General features: G+C 42.9%; 1 protein-coding gene across 3 annotated transcripts in view; it reads left to right on the top strand.

Annotated features, from left to right (window-relative positions):
• Prkn (parkin RBR E3 ubiquitin protein ligase) overlaps nt 1-23,329 on the top strand; it is a 1,182,118-nt gene that overhangs the window by 765,936 nt on the left and 392,853 nt on the right. For all 3 annotated transcript variants that reach the window (XM_021186390.2, XM_029471043.1, XM_021186389.2), the window contains one exon: nt 6,410-6,546. In XM_021186390.2, the coding sequence (XP_021042049.1) occupies nt 6,410-6,546 (137 nt within the window). The remainder of the gene's footprint in view (nt 1-6,409; nt 6,547-23,329) is intronic.

Here is a 23,329-nt window from a genome sequence, read left to right as displayed (position 1 = left end):
TGTGTGTGTGTGTGTGTGTGTGTGTGTGTGTGTGTGTGCACGTGTGTGTGTGTGTTAGTGTGTTGTGCACACACAGCAAACTAGACTAGGTAGGTCAGGGACTTCATAAGACTCTGATTCCAAGCAGACGAACGGGCAAAGGAACTTTCTCTGGGCTTCGTAATTTGGCTGCTGGAAGGAATTTTGAAGGCCATTTAACTGTTGAAGCTTATTTTAATTTCTGAAAGCTGGTTCTATCAATTAGCATTTGGATCAGGGGCTCTCCAGTGTTGAGGACTGCTCACTTGGCTAACTCAAATAATGAACTCCTGTGACACATGTGTGCCTACAGGACATCTCCAGCTTTTTGGTGCACTGGCACGGGGGTGAAGATTTCTTTGTCAGTGGCAGCACATTTTGGCAGTTAGTAGGTGATTTTGCCAGATCCAGAAACTTAACTGAGCTGCCTTAGACCCCTGATGTCCCCGTTGTTTGTTGCTTTAGAAGCCAATTCGAACTAACAGGGATTTAAGATGATAGTTAAGAGGATGAATCCAGTTATTTAGGGGCAATGCTTTTTCTCTCCTCTAATTGTTTTTTTCAAATCGAATACTTTACAGAATTCCCAGGAGTTCTTCATGAGCTGAGAGTTTGCCGAGAGACATGAAGGATTGCTAACTGGGGCATAACATGTATGTGCCTGCTGTCCAAACGAAACATACCATAGAAACAGCACATGCCTTTTCAAGGGTCACGTGCCAGCTAAATGAAAAGATTCTCTCCCACAAGTCAGAAAAGTTTGTATAATTGAACTTTCTTGAGGATTCCATACTTACATGTTTTTATTTTTTATTCTAATTGGCTGTGCTTTTCAGGTGATTATGCTATAGATTCCGTATACTACATATGAGCATATATAGTTTTGTATGTAACTGCACTCTGCGTGGGGCAAATGGAGAGACAAGTAATGCCACCTGCTCAGTGCTTCTGGATCCTTACTCTCTGCCCTTTACCACAAAAGCTTTTGCTGGTCCGGGTATGCGATGTCTGATCCTCCATGCAGTACTACTTACTCTCTAATACCTTCTATACCTTCCTGTGAGACCTATTCAGCATGGCTTCCTCTTCCACTGAGTCTATAGTACTTGGATATTTCTGGGTAAAAGAAATAAACACACACCACAGCTTATTGGCTAAAAAACAGCGTGGATCTAGTCTTGTACAATTTCCACGGGTCAGAAATTTTAGAAGACTTAGCCAGATGATGGTTACCCTGGGAACCATGTGAAATTATAGTCAAGATGCCAGCCATGACTATACACTGAACAAAATTATATTTATCCAGTAATATATACAATTTAATCCAGTCTCTCTTGTGTTTAAAACTTGGATGAAAACAATAGCCTGCTATGGCCAACACATGGAATGGCTTGCTGTAGATTTAGTTTTGCGGAATCTCCTTCAGTTGTGCTGAATAGTGTGTGAATAAATGGCCTGCACATCCCTCCTTTAGCAGAACAAGGAATCTTCACTTGCAAAATAACTCTTCAGTAATGTCAAATAACATGTTTGCAATTATTTTTACATAAGATTGAGAACTTTATTTAACCTTTAATTAACTGCTCTGTAACCTGGCTCAGTGGGGTAAAATCATTTCTAGATTGATCAAGTGACATTTGTATATAATTTGATCAAAGGGCACAGAAGAACATCAGGAGGAACAAAAGACCTATGGGAAATAAGTCCCACAGGACTCACTAGATGTGACTAGCATCCATCTTTTTGGTTTCATTGCTTAATCCAACTCCTTAGAAATTCAGGTCAGAGTTCTGAAAATTACCCCCAAGAAGACCTCAATGCTTTCAGCTTCTCTCTTTCCAAACTTTCTCCAAATTTACACTCATTAAAATATAACTTCCAGCCGGGCATGGTGGCACACACCTTTAATCCCAGCACTTGGGAGGCAGAGGCAGGTGAATTTCTAAGTTCGAGGCCAGCCTGGTCTACAGAGTGAGTGCCAGGACAGCCAAGGCTACACAGAGAAACCCTGTCTTGAAAAAAAAAACCCATAACTCCCCTCACATGTCAGAAACTTTCTTCATCTGTTTGGACTGTCAAAGACTAGAAACCATGTAGTTAATGAGAAAATAGGCATTTATTTCTTAACATCCTAGAGGTCCTAGATCCAGGTCCTAGAAGTATTGGTGTCTGTTGAGGATGTGCTTACTGGCCTAGACAGAGCTACTCTGTCCCTGCACAGAGGAAGGAATGAGGAGGGAACTCTGTGAGGTTCCCTTCACAACTGTACTGATCCCATTCATGAGGTCTCTAGGACCTAGCACCTTCTCCAAACCTTGCCTCCTAATGTGCTGCCTTTAGGGACAGTGACTGAGTATATGAACTTTAAGGAGAAATGAACATACAGAACTCAGGAAAACCTTCAGTGAGTGGCACAGTCAAGAGAACATGAATCATCCCATGACCTGTACAAAGTTTGCACTGTCTTCCTCCCTTCCATCTCTTCTCCTTACTTTATCACCATGACCAAGGCAACTTATAGAAAGGAGCCTTTAGTTGGGATTATGGTTGCAGAGGGTTGGCATTGACAGTGGCAGAGCAAAGACATGATACCAGGAACTGCAAACAGGAAGCAGAGAAAGCTCACTCAAAGCCCGCCCTCCGTACTGCACATACTCCCACAAGGCCACACCTCCCCACTTTCCAAAAGAGTTCTACCAACTGGGAACCAAGCATTCAAACATATGAGCCAATGGGGGCCATTCTCCTTCAAACCACCACAACCTGCAGTGTCTTTTATTAAGATCAGCAATAGTACTTCATAACCTTATAAGGAAATTCAACTTGATGGTAATTCTTTGTGAAATGCAATTGTATTTGTATAACGTCTATGTGTGGATATGTATCTATATCATCTATGTCTATAGACAGATAGATTAGAGAGATGACAGATAGATAGATAGATAGATAGATAGATAGATAGATAGATAGACAGATAGACAGATAGATAGACAGATAGATGATAGATGTGTGTCCAACAGATCCAGTTAACTGCCTTAATAAGTATGTATCACAACATGTACATTTATGTGTCTGTATCTTACATTATCTCCATGTCTGCTCATTTATACTAATTGAGTGTGTACAATAGACAATGAAAATTCTGCAATGACTCTTCTATCACCTTGACTTCTTGCAGTTTGGATAGCCAAGAGAACCAATGTAAGCGCTTGTGCTTTCTCCTCCTGCTGCATGCTTGCCCTTCACACCCTGTTGCCCACTTGGTGGCTTGAACTTCAAGAGAGATAAATGGTCCTCATGTCCGGTGCTGGCTTCATCTGTGTTTCTTAGGGTATGACCCCTTCACTTCTCATTGTCTGCTCCCATTTTTATTCACACAGATGTTCTCTAAGGCCCCATCTGAAGTCTGCAGTTTGTATAACAGTGCAAGCTGTCTAACACTAGCTGCTATGATGAGCATCCCCTCAGGCTTCACATCCTGGTGCCTGCGCTCATGGAACTCTGACTGCCACTACTCTCTACTTGCCATTCACACTAGAGGTCAGCACTATGCCATAACTTTCACCAGCAACCAGAGGGCTTTCTGACACTGGGACGCTTCTTCCCAGCCCCATACCTGGCAGGAGCCCCTTCTTGGTAATTAGGATTAACTACAGTGGCAAATTTCCCTTCCACCCCTGTCTCAATTCAAGTGGCATACATGGCTCTTGTACTATTTAAGGATTCTTCCTATGTTCCTAGAAGAACATGTCTCCCTCAGCTTCACCACACCCTGCTGCTTCCTTCTGTGAGATTACAGTGGTATAGGGCACTAGTATACCTTTGACCTCGGGTTGGATGGTATGTCCTTTCAAGACCTAGCCTTGGGCCTCTAAAACCTTCTATAATGTGTGTCGGGGGCACTGATTTTTTGTAGAGTTTGTCTCGCGTAATGGCTTCCTGTATGCTTTCCATCTCTTGTTAATCTGCTTTCAATACCATAATGTCATTAATGAAGAGCAATACATGTTATGTGGATTGTGTAGATGGCCTCTATGTCTGTGGACTACATTGTCACTGAAGGAGAAACAATAAATGTGGTAAATACACTCTGCCTACACAACCTGAGCAAACTCTCCCTCAGAAAGAACCAACATCCTCCAGGGCCAGAGAGACAGTTCAGCAGTTAAGAGCGCTTACAGCTCTTTAGAGGACCAAGGCTCGGTTCCCAGCATTGAACCATGTATAATGCAATACTCAGGATCCAATGCCCTCTTCTGACCTTCTCAAGTTCCTTCAGGAATGTGGTACACACCCATATGTTCAGGTACACACATATATACATAAAGATTTTTTTAATGTTAGGAAGATCCTGTTGCCAAGACTCTGGGATGGCAAAGCATGGGTGGATTGGTTTGATTTTACAGATTGTTATTTGCTTTCTCGGGTCACCTGTAAGCACTCCTCTTAAACTCATTATCTACAGGAAAATTTACACATTCTAAAGGTCTCACCAGTGTTCGCTTGTGATGATAGCGGGTTGGCAGTCTGAGCACTGGTCTGCCTTAACATCGCCACAATCAGTTGAGAGCATCTTTCTCATGGCTTATCTGTACAGATGATGGTAAAACATAGCTGCTACCTAGATCACAATTAGTGTGTGTGCATGTGTGCACAGTAGGCAAAGTTAGAGATAAGAAAGTGCTATATTTTATAGTCGTCACAGGGAGAGTCTCTGGAAGGGAAGGGGTTGAAGGTTCAGAGCAGTTAACTAAGGATGCAGAAGTAAGAATCAAACCCCTGAAGGGGACTGAGGGGTGCTCACGAAGGAGGATGTTCATCAGCACACCCAGCTGCGTTCAGGGACGCTTGAGTGGTTTTAACACACCAGGGGATGTTTTTCCACTTTCTGTGTTAGGCGCTGCTTTGAAATAGGTGAGATAACAGAATTATTTAAACCTTGTAGTTGTTAAGAAATTATCTGCTACAATGCTCATATTTAATCTTGATTTTTCCCCCCTAGGAAAGGGGCTGTTTTAAAAAAAAATATCTTATAACTGCTGAAAACTGGGAATGAATGGACATAGTTGTATTGTGCCCTTGCCTAGGCAATGAACAGGCTTATCTAAATTGACCACAAGGTAGTTTCACTATTGAATTGGGAAGAATCGCAGATTAATATAATCAATTTGTCCTCTTCTCCACAGAAGCACACGTGGTTCATTTGCCAGCAAAATGATGTGATTCTTCATGAGATGTATTTTCTTATAAGCATATTAGCTGCTTCTGTTTCGCTGTGATAGAATACCGTGACCAAGAACAAGACAGGGATAACAGAGTTTATTTGGCTTGCAGTTCTGCAGGGACAGAGTCCATCATAACAGAGAAGGCAAGGAGGGGAAGCAGGAGCAGAAAGCCAGCTTATCACATTTTTGTCTACTTGTTAGGAAGAGTAAGATAGAGACCATGAAGTGGGTCATAGCTAAAGATTCTCAAAGGCCACACCCACAGTGACATATTTCCTCCAGCAAGGTTCTCCCTCCTAAAGGTTCAATAACCTTCCCCAGACAGTGGTACCAACTGGGACCAAGTATTCAAATACATTAGCCCATGGGAGGGGGGTGCATTTCTCATTCTTAGCACTACATAAGGTACTCCAACACTCTGGTGTGTGTGTGTGTGTGTGTGTGTGTATCCCTAAAAGTATATATTGATTTATTAAGAATCTTATAACCACAAATTGAGAAATTGGTGTTTTTATAAAATGATGGTTATAGAACAGACAAAATTCTTAAGACAGAAAAAAAAATTCCATTGGCTAATCTCTTGCTTCTAAATTCCTCGTTTTCATATGTTGAGGTAACAGGACTGGCTATTGGCATAGCTTCTTTGGGACAATGGCCATTTTCCTTTTGACTTTGGAAACCTGTGGTGTTATGTATTATTATAATTAAGTTCAAGAGGCACTGTAAATGGCCTGCTTCTGTGGGAACATCAGTGTAATATATAGACAGTATCCACCGCACAGAGGGTGCAGTGGATAAGGAGGAACAATGTATGCATGCTGTGTGGTCAGTGTGTAGTCAGGGACTTGTAGATACTAAGGCTGTCTCCTAGTTATTCTGAGTGAACAGTATAATTGGGAATCAGGGCAGACCTCTAAAAGATGATTTTAATCTCATGTTTAAACAAATGACTGATAAACCTATTGGCTTTAAATATAAGGTAGCATAATTAATGTTCTATACAGCTCCTGGAGTGCCTCCGATGTTTAAGGTATGGCCTTGGAAAGGATGAGTTCAAGGTTGCACAGCCCCAGTATTGGCACAGCGCATGCGCAAAGGAACCTCCTTTATTACAGACATATCTCCACCCTGGAAGTCCCATCGAAGCTTCTTCTTTGTCTATGCAGGAGCCCGGTCTTGGTCTTCCAGTGTAACCACCGCCACGTGATCTGTTTGGACTGTTTCCACTTGTATTGTGTCACAAGACTCAACGATCGGCAGTTTGTCCACGATGCTCAACTTGGCTACTCCCTGCCATGTGTGGGTAAGAAAAGCCCTTTCTTCTTTCCTACCTCTTAATATTAATCAGTCCCAGAAGAGTTGCTGATGCAAACTGTTTAGCATATGCTCTCTCCTGGCTCTGGAGTTGAAAATCTAAATATGGTCATTGCCTAGTAAGACACACTTGTGGTTAAATCGCCGAAGACACAAAACTCCTGGGAACTGTGTCCCACTAGAATCTGTGTGCCCTGCTTAAAGGCTTTGAAAATAAACTTGATTGCTATTCATCCAAGATACAAAGTGTGGCGGTGGGTTTGGATGACGAAATCTGGACTTGCTACCCTGGACACAGAGCAGTTTCATCCAGATGTTCCTGTAGAATGACCGTTCTCCAGTGGACTGGATGTTGAGTATCTTCCATGTGCTTCTTGTCTAAACATTCATCACAAAGTCTTTTCAGTCTTTTGCTCATTTTTAAAATAGATTATTTGTCATTTTGTTGTCAAACCGTAGGCTTCTTGTCAGGGAGAGATGGTCCAGTAGTGAACCCTCATTTGACTTCCATTCCAGAACCTGTAATGGAAGGAAAGAACCTATTTCAAGTTATCCTCTGACCTGTATGCACTCAGCCATGGCACACACATGCATACACAAGCATACATGACAAGAATTAATAATAAGAAATAAATGTTTAAAAGATATGTAAACATATTTTATGATCTATTATTAAAATTTATCCCCTTCTGAAGTTTATCGGTTTACCAATAATTTTGGCAAATTCCAAATTTATTGACACCTTTGTTATTTTTGTGTCAAATGTTACTCATTGCCATATTTGGAGTAATGTTAATATGTTTCTATCATTTTCTTGGATAGTTGTCTTTTTTTATTAAGTCACTGGTGCATTTTGAGGTTTTTGTGTATTTAGCATGGATGATTCCCCTGGATCACTGCACATATATTATAATGACTGTAGTGAGATTAGATGTTCCTCACTGATTGGAATATTGTGAGTAGACATTTGTGACATTCTATATATACTCTGGAACCCTTGACTCTGTGGTCAATTCTTTTTTAGGCTTTAGTTAGAAGCACAGAAAACAGGCATATGCCTCTAAATGACACAGATCCAAACACAAAAGACTAATTACAGTGTTGAGTCTGTTAAGTCACACTGTTTATTTTTCAACTGTTTTTTTTATCTGCCTATGATGAAATGACATTTTATCCTAGTTCACATATATGTGCATCAATACATGGATTAAGACTCACTGAAACAGGCCATGTTTTCATATTTTTTTAACAAAAGCACCAAACCCCAGAGAATCATTTGTGGATTTCCAGTTTCATATACTTGGGGAGGGGGCAAGCAGTGCGCATGTGCCACAATGCCCACATGGAGGTCAGAGGGCAGTTTGAGGAGGTGATTTCTCTCCCTCTACCATGTGGGTTACAGGGATTCCAAGTGCCTTTATCTAATGAGTTATCATCTCACTGACCCTGGCATCATTTCTGAAGTCATTTCGTATTGGTAAATCATTTCCCTCACGAAATCACCGTCTGAGGAAATGGTTCTAAGTACCCGTTTTAAGACTTTTCTCCTAACTTGAGATATATTTAGAGTTTGTCTTTGCATGTTTCTTAAATGCCAGACTTTAGTTGCAGAAAAGTGTGGACATACAAAAAGCAAAGAACAAAATTAGTGTGTGACCCCCACGGACCTTCTTCTCTTTGTGTGGTGCAACAGGTGGTGTGTGCGTCTTAGGACTCCCCCCACCCCACTCCTGCCTCCCTGATGACTGGAACCGCCATTTCTGTGGCAGCTCTGCTTCCCACAAGTGAGATTGCGTTTGGCCGGCAGAGTCAGAGCCGTTATCTGCGGAGCTCCTTTCCCCTGGGCTCCTTCTTATCTTAGCTGAGCTGGGGTGTGGAACAGGAGCCAGAAAACATCCCTTTTTAAAATACAAATTACAGTATTTGTTTACATGGGCTTCTTCCATTCCTATTCAGGATTATGGAATTGTTATTGAAAAATCACCCATATTGCAACTGGTGTTCATTTCTCCCCTTAATAAAAATAATAACAACAATAACAATAATCCCTCTTACTTAGTAACAGCCATCATCCATGGCCACTTTCTTCAGACCCTCGTCTTTCTCCTCAATGGTAGGCATCGCTATGTCATAGCGATTACTCCTGAACAAGATATACTCCCTCCATTCCTCAAATGTGACCTCACCGAATTCTGTTGTGTGCATACACTCTCATTCTCTCTATTGCAGGACACTTGGTTTTCTTTCTTTTTTTTATTACAAACATTGTTCTGACTAGCTGGCCCGTGTGGACACAGACTTTTCTACTGCTCTCAGAATATCCCTGAAATCAATTCCTTGTAAGGTTGAGGGGTTGCTGTGCCAACAGGTCGAAGGTAGAACATATGTTTATTTATTTCCATTTCCCATGTCCCCTCCCAGAAGATACAGACAGACTCTTTCCACCACCCCAGAGAGGGAGGGGAAGTTTTCTAACTGCGTATTTGAGAAGTGAGAGTATCCTGTGGTTTTGCTTTTTCCTAATTTCACCTTTTTTCGTGTTTCTATATTTATCTCTTTTTCTCTGTTATTTGTAAACTGAGAGGCGGGTTGAGTGAATGCATTTTATGAGATGTTTTTGACATAGCATGATGCCAATGACCCTATTCCATCACAGCAGCAATGTGCAAAGTTAGATCACTGCTGTTTTTTAATATATATTTATAAGAATGCATTTAGATTAGCCTTGCTTTAGCTAACTCTTGGTCACAGGTGTCGAAGAATTGCACAGAGGAAAGCTCTGCCCGGCTAAGCTACCGCACTGAGCTCTGTTATATAGGCTCCAATTGTGTTCTAAATGCCTGCGTGAAAATTACCTAATTTCAATTTTAACTAAGTATGCCAATGAGGTGGAGGGCTCGGAGCTGTGAACCTTGGAGCTTGTCATCTTGTGTAAATGGTGAGTGAGGTGCTCATTAAAGAGCTCCAAATTCCCTCCCCGTTTTTTCTTCTTTCATATTGTCATAAATGCCTATGAGAGCTACCCTCACCCCATCAGTGATTTAAGCATGGGACTCAGAAACTTGTTTTCTATGTGGAAAATGTCTTCATTTGGAGAACTCCCCTCCTGCCCCGCCCTGGCACGTCTTCCCTATCACATTTAACAAGAAACAATAAGCCTCATAATTGCCTATCTCACTATTGAGAAAGAGTGAGGCAGATAACCACAAGCCAGAGAGCCCACAGCAGGACTCCTGTCACTTGGCTAGGAGTAAGCCCTGCGCCCTGCACGGCCCAGTCAAATGCTGCAGACTTTGTCTCCTTAGCAGTGTTCCATGCATGTTCCCACAAGTCTCTCCAAAACCACCTCCTCGGAAAGGCTTAACTCGCTTAAGAGGCAGCATCTGTGACTGTGGATTATGTTCACTTAAAAAAAAAAATAAACCTTGACTTTGATGCTATTTGATGTGCGTGTTTTCCCACATTGTGTGAAAGAGACTCGGGTGCCGCTAGATGTTTTCTCATTTCTCGAAAATCAGCTGCTCAAGCAAGACGCCCTTTGCAAATTCTACCTGCTTGATTTTAAGCTCTCACACCCAGTGTAATGGTTCCTCCGGCACCACCCCATCAAAGGTAGACTACACACTCCATCAAGGGAACTTCGTTAAGGACAGTGTCACCTGAATCCTTAGTATTGCTATTTTCTCTTTCTGCTCATTAACTTGGCTGGCATTAGAGACAATTCACTGGCACACTGGTTATTTAAATTAGCTCAGTGGTTCTCCTATTGGCTGAAACATTTTCGGATGTCACCCTGCTAGGGTGCAGTGTAGTTAACATTTTCTGTTGCTATGTCAAAATACCTGATGATAGCAACTTAAGGAATGAAATGTTTACTTAGGGTTCACAATTTGAGGGGACAGTCCACCAGGGTGAGAAGGCATGGAGGCCGTCCCTTGAGGCAACTGGTCACCTTACCCCTGTAATCAGGAAACTGAGAGTGGTGAACATTAATGATACAGCTTTCTCTCTCCTTTGTATTGAGGTCCCCAACCCATAGACTAGGTCTTCACGCCTTAGTCAAACCTTTCTGTAAACACCATCAATGGACACACCAGGTCCTTCTTTGCTTCCATGCTGATAATGGAGGCAGTCATGTAGACAGCCAAGCTTAACCCATTGCAGGTCCTGTGATTTCTGTCACACTGGAAGCTAATGTGGCTGAGACTCTAGCCCTGTGTATGTGGTGCCTAAGTCCATGCATGCTGCTGCCCTTCCAACGCCTAGCTTCTTACTAGTACCAATTTGCAAACTCAGATGCCCATCTCAGCCACGTGGTTCTTTAGAGCTTCCCATGCCCAGACCACACTTGAAGACAAGCGACTGATGATGGGCTTTCAGGGAATGCACCAGGCAACAGAATACTATAGGCAACATGAATGTGAATGAGAGGCCATTCAGCAATGGTGCAAAGGCTCCCTCCCAGGTCTGCTAGCTCCCTGTGCAAGCCAGCACAGTAAGTGTTACCAGAGTTAAAAATGAGGTTCTCAAACACAGGCCAAACAGCCTATTTCCAGAACATGTGACACAATTTTACATAAAAATAGGGGCTTTCAGGGAAGCTGCATAGCGCTTTTTGAAGTGTCTGTTGTACCAGTTATTAACATTGCATTCTGGGAACTGCTTTGAAATGTCAATGGATCTTCTCAGTGTACTCTCAAGACTGAACACTCATTACGTCAGTGGAGCTTCCGATTTGGGGCTGATTTTTTTTAGAGCTCATGTGGTGAAGGCTGTGAGCTATGAGCATCAACCCTAACTCATTCATCCTGAGCCGGAACAGTGCAGGTTTCTCGTGCCCCTGGGTTCCATTGGAACATCTCCTACCTTCCCAATGGCATGCCCTGGACATTGCCATGATTAACAAGTGTATTCGGATTGGGGTTGCTATCTTGTGTGGTTGCCTTTTGCTTTTCTGGTCCCGGGTCACTTTGCATATAGCTTGTACATTCAGACTTCTAATCACAATGACAAATTACCCATCAGAAGCCACTTGAGGAAGGATTTATTTCTCTCTGAGTTTCAGAATTGTCAGCCCTATAAGAAATGAGCGCTCTGGCCCATTTTCAGACTGAGGTACGCTCAGAGCTCATCATGGAGTCACAGATAAGCGGGAGGTTCGAGGCCCTTTTTTCCCCTGCCAGTCTCAGAGCTCTTGGAGGTAGAAAGCTGCAAGAAGTCGCCTGTGTGGCTGAGCCCTCCCTTAGAAGACAGGTCAACCTGAAGCTCCAGAACAGTCATTAGCTAAGACTGAGCCTTGAACTAACAGGCTAAGGATTCAGGAAGGGGCTTTGCTGGAAAGGCTCAGGGATTGTAATTCCCCAAAGTGCCAGTGTCTGGGGAAAAGAGGGCAGGCACTTCTTACAATCAGGGACTTTTAAAACCTCCATCTCACACCAAAATGCCACAGCAGCCCTTTTGCCTTATCTCTGTGCTGGTGTCCCTTCTGCAGAATGGTGTGTTTGAAACTGTTTGACTTTCATTGATCTCAATTTTGTTATAACAAAACAAGCGTCTTGTTTTCAGTTAGTCAGGGCAGGGCATGGTGGAGTGAGTGGGTTCATTGTCATAGCAGCCGGAGAGCAGAGGGGAGCATGACTGTGATATTACAGGCATGTAGAGTCCTACAGACTTTCAGTCCTTCCAGGTACCCAGCCCCCTTTTATTAGGGAGCCTGCTTTCAAAGCCCTTCCTCCCCCTTCATCCTCTCTAGAAACATTCACATCAATGTGTTTCTCAGTCCCCACCCCACAAAGTGACATGAAGATTGTGGTATGAACTTTTCCTGGGGAGATGCAAGCCTACATCTGTTCACGATAGAGCACAGACGACAGGCCAAAGGAAAGAGTCCATTGAAGTCTGACCTTGTGAACCAATGAATCTATTGGGGTTGTGTACTGAGTATGGGTGGTGGTGGTGGGGGGTTATTTAGAGAAACATGGGTTACCCGCAAGCAGCCATTCTTTATGAATCAACCCTATCATGGAAGACAACCTCAAGGAAGATCTGTTATAGAGCTCTTCCTTCAATAAACCTGCTTCCTGAACATAGGAGAATCTACCATTGCTACTTGCCCATAGTGGAGAGTCGGAGGGAATGGGAGCTGGAATCCTATGGCCTTCTGCTTCACCCTGTATAGAGAATTCAGTAGCTCTTCTATCACTAACGTAGACCAAGACTATCACTGCATTAGCCTGTTCACTCAGTTGCCAAGGTTACCATGAGCCAAGGACTCACTACTCCAAAATGGCAATAGGATGGTCATGTCACCCCTGGAGGAAAAACCCGTATTGCAAGGAAGACCAACCATCACATCCAGTCTCCACAGTCCACCAGGGTCCTAAGTGTCTTTGCGCACAGCTGTGCAGCATGGGACAGATGTTTCTGGTCCTTTTGGGATGCTGAGTTAATCCTGAGGCCCACAGAGATGAAGAAGCCTGGGTTTCAGACAGTCAGTGAGGATGTTAAACACAGTGTATAAAATTTTAAAAAAAATTGTTTTCTGGCTTTTAAATGATGGTCTCCCAGGTAGATAGATACAAGGGATGAAATCAATATGATTCCTAAAATCACACTGGAAAATTAGAGCAATTCACCAAACAAACAAACAAATCATCGTTTTTTTTTTTTTTTCTTCTCTTCTTTTTAACCAAAACCAGTAAATATTCTTTCTGCCTTGGAAATGAGCCAAAAGATTCTAAGCTTCTCAAATCACTACCCTTCCTGTTTTATCTTTTGAGTAATTTAGCTGTTTTGGTGGTCTCCTTTTTATTTAGAATTCTGGAATAGTATAAAGTGGGGCTACTCTACATTCCACAACTAAAGCTACCCCCAAAACTCAATGGCTTGGCACAGCCAACATTTCCTTCTACTATGCCATGTAGGTCACTGTGGGGCATCTACTCTACAACATTACTCAGAGACCCAGGACTTATTTCTGCTATCTCATGGTTCATCTGCTGTAGCTTCCAAAGGCCTACTAAGTCATGGGGCAGTTAGCATAGGAGTACTGCCAAGGGTCACATAGATGAGACCGGGCCTGGAGCAGTTGGCATAGGAGTTCACCCATTAGCCATGCAGATGGGGTAGGGGCCAGGCAAAGGACTATATCACTTGCCATATTTCTTACAGCACAATCTAGATCCATGGATACAAATAGGCCCATAGTGTGCACTGAAGCCTAGAGAGATGCGTTGAGAGATGGAGTCCAGTGTGTGTCAGGCAGAAGCACAAATAGGCCTGCAAGCCGAGCAGTCTCAGCATGGGTGCAGAATCTGGCGGAAAAAGCACAATTTATCACATGGTCTTTTCACATTCCTCTCCCTGCCTGCAACAGAAACAACACTCCATCAAGTCACTTCATTATAAAGAGTGAGTGGAACAGAGACAAGGACCAGAAACAGAGATGTAGGTCAAAAAGTATGTTGTCCCGGAGCTCATTCAGCTACATCAACAAGGCTGTGCCTATCTGGCCATCCATCTGGCCCTGCAATTGCTGCCTTTATAGAAATCCTACCTTAGCGGCTCCAGGAAGACCTTTATGCTCATCTGAGGCACGTACCTGTCTTTAGTGAGTTACAAAGGCTGGAAGTCTCTGCTCCTTCATGAGTCTCAATTTGCTTGAATATCTGCATTCCAAGCTTCATTTTCCTTTCTTTTTCTTGTTTCACGCCACTAAAATGAAACATTCGATTTTCCCTTGAGGCAGGATCCCTCTACATACCCCTGGCTGTCGTGGAACTCACTCTGTAGTCCAGGCTGGCCTCGGACTCAAGAAATCCACCCACCTGTGCTTCTGGGATGCTGGGGTTAAAGGTGTGCACCACTGCACCTGGCTAAAAATAAGTACTCTTAAGGAGACTGTTCTGCTTGGCTGTGTGAGGATAGCAGTAAACCGTTTCCCAGGTATAAACCCCGTTGCTTATCTGAAGTGATCTGGCAGGTGCCTTTGAGATCTCATGATAGGTGGAGGATTTGTTAACAATGCCTGATTTTAGGCGATTTCCTTCTGTTTATTAATGTGTCCAAACCCCTTTCTACCGCTCTGTGACACAGCACAACTTAGAACATCTGCAGGGGGCATTATCAGTGTAGAGACAACTCCTCTGAAGCCGGAAGGATTGCGGCAGCAGTCAGTGGGTATTAACTTACCCCATTTTAAGTGGTCTTAGATAGCCTGAAATGTATGGCAAGCCACATGCCTCAAACACAAGTCTGGATAGAAAGGTGAGGGATGTTGATAAGCAGCTTTGGCAGCCACCCCCAGGCTGGGAGGAGAGACATTACCTCTTGTTGGTCTCCATGTGACCATTCTCTCAGGTCTTCCTCCTTTCTGCTTGGGAATCATTCTACAACCTTCCTCATGGTCACCACCTATGTGTATAACATAATTATCACAGGGATATACTAGTTTTAACCTTTCACCTTGATCCTGGATAGGTTTTACCAAACTGCCTTCCCCTGAAGACTGTCATTCACAGCAGTAGTTGTGATGTGCACATGGCTGCACCATTCAGGGACTTCATTCCTAGTTGTATTGTATCTGTTTTATTAACTTCACCAGATGCTGGCTTTGTGTGTGTCTCTCCTCATCACCTAAAATATGAGCATACAACCAGAAATAAAAATGCAAACGTTCGTGGTGACAGCAAAGCATCATGTGGCTGACAGGTGCACCACACTGTGCTGATGATGTTTAAGGATCCTGGCTCACAGCCTTCATCATGTGCCCTTTGTGCCTGTCAGCACTTTATGTACGGCTGTCAACTACTTCACCCTGTCCTTAGGGCATCCCCTGGCAGCTCATCCATGGTTTAGATTAGAGTTTGGTAGTGGTTGAGACGCTCCTGAACTTTGACTAACTTGGCACAGCAGACGAGAAGCTCAGATGCATGCAAAGGTGTGTTCCCAGTACGTATCACAGTCCACGGCCTCTGCTGTCTCTCACAATGTGATGCCTGCCTTGTCTTCCCAGGCTACAGACTTGTGTATCCCATCACAATTTTATTCTGGAAGAAAGCAGGGCTGTTTGTACCCTGTAGGTCAAGAAATTTTAAGTGTGTATGTGAGGCCCAATTTGCTTTAGATTTTACATATTCACTTCCTGGTTAGACTGAGTTGTTCATTTCTAATCGCTCTAGCTGTGAATTGTAGGGTGTGGTGGAAGGAGAGATTTCTGAACCATCCTTCAGGGAAGATTTGCCAAATACCACTGCAAGAAGTGCTGAGGGGGTCAAGCAAGAGTCTCCAGTCCTTCCGGACAAAGCAAGGTATCTATTCTTAAAGGTTTCTAAAGGAAAGGGGACTCTGGGCTGTGAGGAAACTGGCAAAGGCCAGGGAAGCAGGACACAGGTGACTTAGGCTATGAAGCAGAAGTTGCCTTTCCCTAAGGGGTGGGGCCAAGTCAGGCTGTGTCCTGCCCGGGTCAGTAAGGGGTGGTTACTGTTCTGCTCACAGCCGTCTTTGCTTAGGGATCGGCAGACCTGGGTGTGCTCTACCTGTGTTCCCTCATCACACCTATGCCACGATCATCACCCAAAGGCATACATATATATTCATATGTATGTGTGTATATGTATAGGTATAAGCATAGGCAAAGGCATATATATATGTATGTATGTATGTGTGTGTGTGTGTGTGTGTGTATATATATATATATATATATATGTATATATATGCAAAGGCATTATACATATGCATATATTCAGGGCCTTGTGGCTCTGTAATCAGTGTTGAATGTTGTTGTGTGTATATTCACATCACACACACACACACACATACACACACACATTTAGTAGCAATGATAAACTTTATTCTCTCTCACCATGTGATGTCTTGTGTTAATGAGACTTCAAGCATAGAAATTGGTGTGAGCTGGTGACCTCCAGCTGTCTTCGGAATAATTAATAATGTGCTTACAGAGGTTGATTTACATATTCATGAGAGTTTAGGCCATTTGGTTCCTAAGCAGGACAGTGAGAAAGTTTAATGTTTCAAATGCACATCAATTTAACAGGAAGAGGAGTAGCTTAATAGTCTAATGTCAATATGATACTGAACCAAGCAATTATGCTACGTGTTCCCACTGAGGTCTACATGCCTTCCAGGTTAAAGATAACCTACGTTCTAGTCTACTTAGAGTTTGGAGAAGTTAATGTCTTATATTTTCTCTTCTTTTTTCCTAATGTTTTCTTTACATTCTTTCCTTTCTTCTTCCTCTTTGCTGGCAGTAACAACTCTTTCCAAGCAAGTGCTTGACCACTGAGCTACGGCCCCAGCGCCCCCCACCCCCCGTAACAGCTCTTTCCAAATGCTTGCACTGATTTTATAATAGGTCACTATATTAGCTTGTTCAGGCTGCCATGAGAGAGAGAGAGAGAGAACCTCACATTCAGTGGCTTAAACAATAGAAATGTATTTTCCCACAGCTATGGAAGCTACACATTCAAGCTCCCTCCTTTAAAGGTCTGGTCTCCATTTACAGTCACATTGGGAGGCACCAGGAAATTTGGGACCCCCGCCATCTAGATTCCAAACTAGTTTCCATATATTATGTATCCCCAGATTCATAGAGGACCTCTTGAGCATGGAGTTTGTTTACATGTGCTCTTCAACATGGTTGAAATAGTGTGTGGATATGCCTATCTGATTTCTTTCCCGACACCCCTCCACACATCAGCTGGTTTCTGACACATGGATGCTCTGTTATCTAGGAATACTGGGGACTGTTCTCCAAGTATCTGCTTTGAAGATCTAGGCAGCTCCCAGCATGCGTTTCAGGAAGGATCCTCTTACCCCACCCTCATACCCCCCATCTGATATAAAAAGGAATGTTCAGTATACTCTGGGCTGGCAGCAGCAGTGTGGCATCTGGTCGTGTCTTGGTCCTTCACTCCCCAGGATGGATGGTCAGGGTCTGCAGTCTCTATAAATGTTCTTAATAGTTGGAAATTTAACATGCTGCCACCAATGGGGTCTACACTGAAGTGGCTCACATTCAGCAGCTGGCAGTTTCTGTCCAGGGTGGGTGTTACAGATGGTGGGTGCTTTTCTTCTAAGTAGCAATAGCCTTCTACTCTCTCACTCCTTTGGGCCTTGTCTGTATCTTCATGTTCAAGCCTGGGACCTACCTCCAGAGTCCAGCAGAATCAGGGAAAGGAAGGAACAAAAGGAAGTGCGTGTCTTTCTGGAAAGCAGCTGTGCTTAGCCCTTGGCCACCAACACAGACGTGGCTCTCTTATAAACCCTTGTCCCAAAGGCCTCCTATCAACTGTGGCTGGTCCTACCTGAAAGGGGTCAAGAATGTTGTGATCTCGATAAAGTCTGGGGACTCAGGAAAGACTCTAGCTTATTACTTGGCAGTCTTTAGAAAGGTGTCTCTGCTGTCTTTGTGGCTCAGCTTCTACATGGAAAACTTGGTTATATCCTATACATGAAGGGTTTTGGTGTATGAATAGAGGACAAACTCTGTGCTGAGTAAATGACAGACCTGCTATGTTGTATAAAAGGTGTGTTCCCTCATCTTAAAATGAAAACAGTTCTGAACTCAAGACTAATTAAAAGCAAACCTTATCTAAAGGGGGCCAGCACACTTCCCACTGGCTAGTACCCATCACAGTATCCCAGTCAGCACTGCGGCAAATCCAACACTCCAGCCTCAGAGCAGATGCTGGGACCTTGTGATTGACATGGGAAGCATGACTTTGCACCTCAGGTGTCTTTCAAGTTTCATAGATAAAAAGTGAAACTCAAATTCTCTTCTTGACTTTATCTACCTCAGCACAGCAACAAGCTATGGAGCAATAATTCCCTTGGAGCTGGACATTACCATTTTCTTTACAGCGAGTGTACAGTGTGACATAAATGTCAGATCATAGAAACCAGACTGAGAGTCATCAACAAGTGCTCTTATTTAAACCATTAAGTTTGATTTAATGCAAGACCGATTTTTCAAGCTGCCTTTAATAGAGAGGTCTGTCTGTGGGAAGGTGAGGAGACATCACTGTGGCCTCCTTTGGTTTGATGCTTCTCTGACTGGCAGATGCCTTGCTGCCTTGACCTTATTGTGAGTATAGCTTCCAAGTCCTTACTTGAATATTAGGTATCAAGAATCCCTTAGTTTGTATGATATTTTTTGTCTTTTTGTTTTATTTTAGATATTTTCTTTATTTACATTTCAAATGCTATCCCCTTTCCTAGTTTCTTCTCCGAAAGCCCCCTTTACTCTCCCCATGCCCTGCTCCCCAACCCACCCACTCCCGCTTCCTGGCCCTGGCATTCCCCTGTACTGGGGCATATAATCTTAGCAACACCAAGGGCCTCTCCTCCCATTGATGGCTGACTAGGCCATCCTCTGCTACATACGCAGCTAGAGACACAGCTCTGGGGGGTACTGGTTAGTTCATATTGTTGTTCCTCCTATAGGGTTGCAGACCCCTTTAGCTCCTTGGGTTCTTTCTCTAGCTCCTTCATTGGGGGCCCCATGTTCCATCCAATAGATGACTGTGAGCATCCACTTCTGTATTTGCCAGGCACTGGGCATAGCCTGTATAATTTAATACTCTGCAGGAAAAAATTACACTAGAATTAATGAAAGTAGAAAAATAATGTGATCCATTATTATTCTAGACCATGTTTTGTATTTTAAAGGAATCGAGCATTATTTCTATACAAACTAACAGAAAACGTAATTCGTATATACATCTCACTTTTGGAATGTCATCACCAAAGACAGAGACAACATGGACACTGGGGCATATCTTTGGGTGAGGCTCCCAATCTCATCTGGGTGTGAGTACCACATCTCCAAAGTTTCAGAAGAGCCCTTTCACCTGCCACTCCCATCAGGATCCCGTCTGCTCTGGAGTAGGAAGGAACATAGTTAAACTATCTCACTAACCTCAGGTAGCAGTGGCAGCTAACAGTGCTTACTTCTCTACTGTGGTAATTCCTAAGTGGACACCCTGTGTAGCCCCAGATGCCATGACAGACACGCTGTTGTTACTATTTCCTCTCAGTGACATTCTTTCTCGCTCTGCTGGTCCTTCCAAGGGAAAGGGTAATAGTTTTTTGTTGGGATTCATTCTTTGAGACCTGCAACAAGATAAATTCATCAATTCCTACTTGTCCCCCAAGCCAGCCTGTGACTGGAAATAGTACTACTGTAATGTCATGAATCTGGTCATGACTCAATCGGCAATTAAATGCCTCATTTACTTGGTCAAAGTTCTATTAATGACTTACTCACTATTATGTGCTGATGAAGCAGAGTTTTGCATTGCTTCAATGAAGGGTCTCAGTGATTCTGTTGGAGTTTACTAAAGGTCTCATCTCTCAGATGAAGAAACTGAGGCTCCCAGAAGCTAACTCTAAATACTAGCTCGCTTAACTCCACAGCCATTCTCTCCTTCCCACCATTATTTATAAAACTTGTTTCACACCCAGAGTGTCTACTCCCTCGGACGTGCTGTGCTGTGGTCCCTGACTACCAGGTCCCAAGCCTATAGCTGCTATTTGATGTTGGTCAGACTCATGCCGACTACCATACCGCGATGGATAAGTTGAGGCAGTACCTCATTAGTGCTTATCACAGTGGACACACAGAAGCACTGGCAGTCATTTTCCATAAAATTAATCCTGACATATCAAAGATAACATTTTATTAATATTTTTTTGTTTTGCACTGCTTGGAGTGGAACCTAAGGCTATGTGCTTGGGTTCCTCAATTTTTGTTATACCTGACCCCTTTTTACCCACGAATTTTTTATGTAGTCACAAATATTTATGCATATAAAATAGTTGCAAAAATCTAACATGAATTGAGAATGAATTATCAAGAAATTTGTTTTAAAGGAATTCTCTGGTATGCAAAAAAAAATCATCTTACCATCTATTTAAAATTGAAATCAAGTACACATAGCAGCAAGAGGGATATCTTATCTGTATAGGAAGAACTAAAACTTGGCTGAATATTTGGTCCAGTAAGATACAGAACACCTTCAGCATGTCTCAGAGTTGATTTTGTTTGTTTGTTAGTTTTGTTTTATAGCTTTCAGTGCTGAGAATTCCACTTCACATAAATATGCAGCCCCCCAAATGGCAGAATTATGTCTAGGGTCATTTTCGAAGTGATTGGGAATTCTATCCTAAACCTAAGCCAAATTCAATTAATTGTTTTAAAACAAAACTCAAGGTAGCAAATCAGACAACATTTTTTTAAATATCAAGCCCCCTAGCATAGTACTGTCCAGAGATATACTAATGTGTGGTTTACATACTACGTACTGGCGGAAGAAAAATAGATGTTCAGGGGTCATTGTTGGTATCTCACTGAACAAAGTGTCCGCCCTTGTCATGTGCTCAGAACTAAGGCTACAGTAAGATCACAGGTGCAGCATGGGCCAGCAATGCTGGAAACTTCTTGGATTCATCGTGAATTTGGTTTTAAATTTATGTTTGTCCATTGTCTGTTCAGAAACTTTTCACCATTGCCAAATTTTTGCAACCCACACCCACCCCACATTCAGTTTCATGATGTCATGCCAAGTTGCAGCCCACATTTTGAGAAGCTGAGCTCTGGATTATAACATTGAGTCAGGACCCCCAACCCTAAACACTGAATTCCAAATGCTCTCTGAAATCGATATAGAAAAGAAATCTGAGTTTACTGAGATTCCAAGTAATTTATTTGGAACAAATAAAAATATTCCAATAAATGCTGTGTTACATAGAGCAGTGGGGGCCTGTAATAAAGGGGCCAGGGGTTAAAAAGAATTTAGATGATGTACCCTCTAAAATGACTCAAGGCAATTTGGGGCAGTTTTCTTCCTCCTGTTTGAACTTTAATATGCCCTCTCAGATGGACCATGGTTTGGGTGAAACTTTGTGGTCCTTATTAACTAACAGTGTACTGAAAGACCCTGGTTTCAGAGGGACACCGAGTTGACCTGCCATTGGATGAAATCCCACCACCATCATTAGAATTTACTTATCTACTACTCCAATTGAGACGATGCTATTTCAGGACTAGGCTGGTGTTCCAGGCTGTTGTGCGGCTGCTGTAGCTGTCATCATATATATCAGCAGGAGTAACTACCTACAAAGTGTGCTTAACTCTGCCTCCACCTCCACGCTAAGTATAGCACAGCAGGTGTAAATCAACAACAGGCTGATCCAAAGTTTACTTCCCAAAGCAAACCTCCAGGCTGCATTTTGCCATTCTTTTTTCTGATCTAAACATAAAAATAAATCAAGGTCGAAAAACAGCTGTAAAGCTGATAATGAGATTTGCAACCAGCTAAGACAGGACCTACATCATACCAAAAAACAAACAAACAAACAAACAAAATAATCCTATTGTTCACCATCTACTCTGCCAGTAATTTATGAAATACCAGTTTAGGAACAGGGCCCCACCCTGCCATTGGACAAAGAAGACACTCATGGGCATTTTCCATTTGTCATAGGGCACGCCTGACCCTAGGAAGGAGCATAGAAGAGCGTTCAGGCCTTTCTGAGTACAGTCCCAGGTAGCAGGGACATTGTGTTTACCAGTGAGTCTGAAATGATGCTCAAGTAAATAATAAGCATTTCTGAAAATTATCCAATCACACAGGTAAGCACTCCGAGGTGTTTGAGTCTCCAGGGAAGAATAGCATGGGTTTTGTGAAATAGCTTATAATTGTGAATTGTGCGTTTCCAAAGGAGCCCAGCATGGTCGTAGGAGGTACATTTGTCAGAGTCTAGTGATGGGGCCTTTCCATGAGGACTTTGAATATAAAAGAAAACATTTTCAGTGCTTTCCTGATGGCAATAAAATATATGTTTAAGAACACTTAGCATACTATTCTGGAACAAACTACAGAGCTACTTGGATACCTGGGGGATTTAATACCAACTGCCTTGAATTTAAGTAGGCATTTAGCTGTTGTTTTAAAAGCCCACTATCCTCATGAGACAATGACCCCAAAGCATGGAGATAGATTTCCAATTTGCAGATATTTTTGACTTGTGTTACAGAAAGTGTTAGGATGTGTTTCCTGCCTTTACTTCACACCGACGTTCATATATGTGGATGAATTCTTAAGACCTAGACAGATACTTTTCTCCTATTATGGAAGTCAATGCTTAATTTCATGTTGAAGATACTTGCGGTCCTATTTGGGGGAACTATGTTGAGCTTTGCTGTCTTAGGGAAACATCAAATAATCCCTGAGTGAAAACAAGGCCCTGTGTAGAGGACCCCAGTCTGTACAGGAGGGCAGCCAACCCTAACACATTCCTTCTTTGCATCCATTTTGTAAGAAACAGTATCTGCCTGAATCATAGTGGGGGGGGGGGGCACAGATTTGCAGAATAGAAAAGCTAGCCCCCATCATTGACCTGAAAGCTCAGGGAGGGGTTACACACACGCATACACACACACACACACACACACACACACACAAACACACGCATCAAACAGCAGAGCAAGAAAAGGAAGTAAAGTGAGACGGGGGTGGGGGAGGGCGAGGAACTGGCAGAAAAGAAAAAAAGTCCTGGGCCATCAAGGCTCAAGATGGCTCAGTGGGTATAGTAGCTTGCTGCCAAGTCTGATGAGCTGTGTTCTACTTTCCTGTCCTCTGGCTTCAACATTTGTGCCCCGGTGGGCACATGCACGCACACACACACAAATAAATAAACAAACATACATACCTACATGTACATACGTGCATACATATGTATGTAAATAACAT

This window comes from Mus caroli, chromosome 17 (genome assembly GCF_900094665.2).
Source record: "Mus caroli chromosome 17, CAROLI_EIJ_v1.1, whole genome shotgun sequence".
NCBI lineage: Eukaryota > Metazoa > Chordata > Mammalia > Rodentia > Muridae > Mus > Mus caroli.
This window is presented reverse-complemented; position numbering and strand designations above follow the sequence as displayed.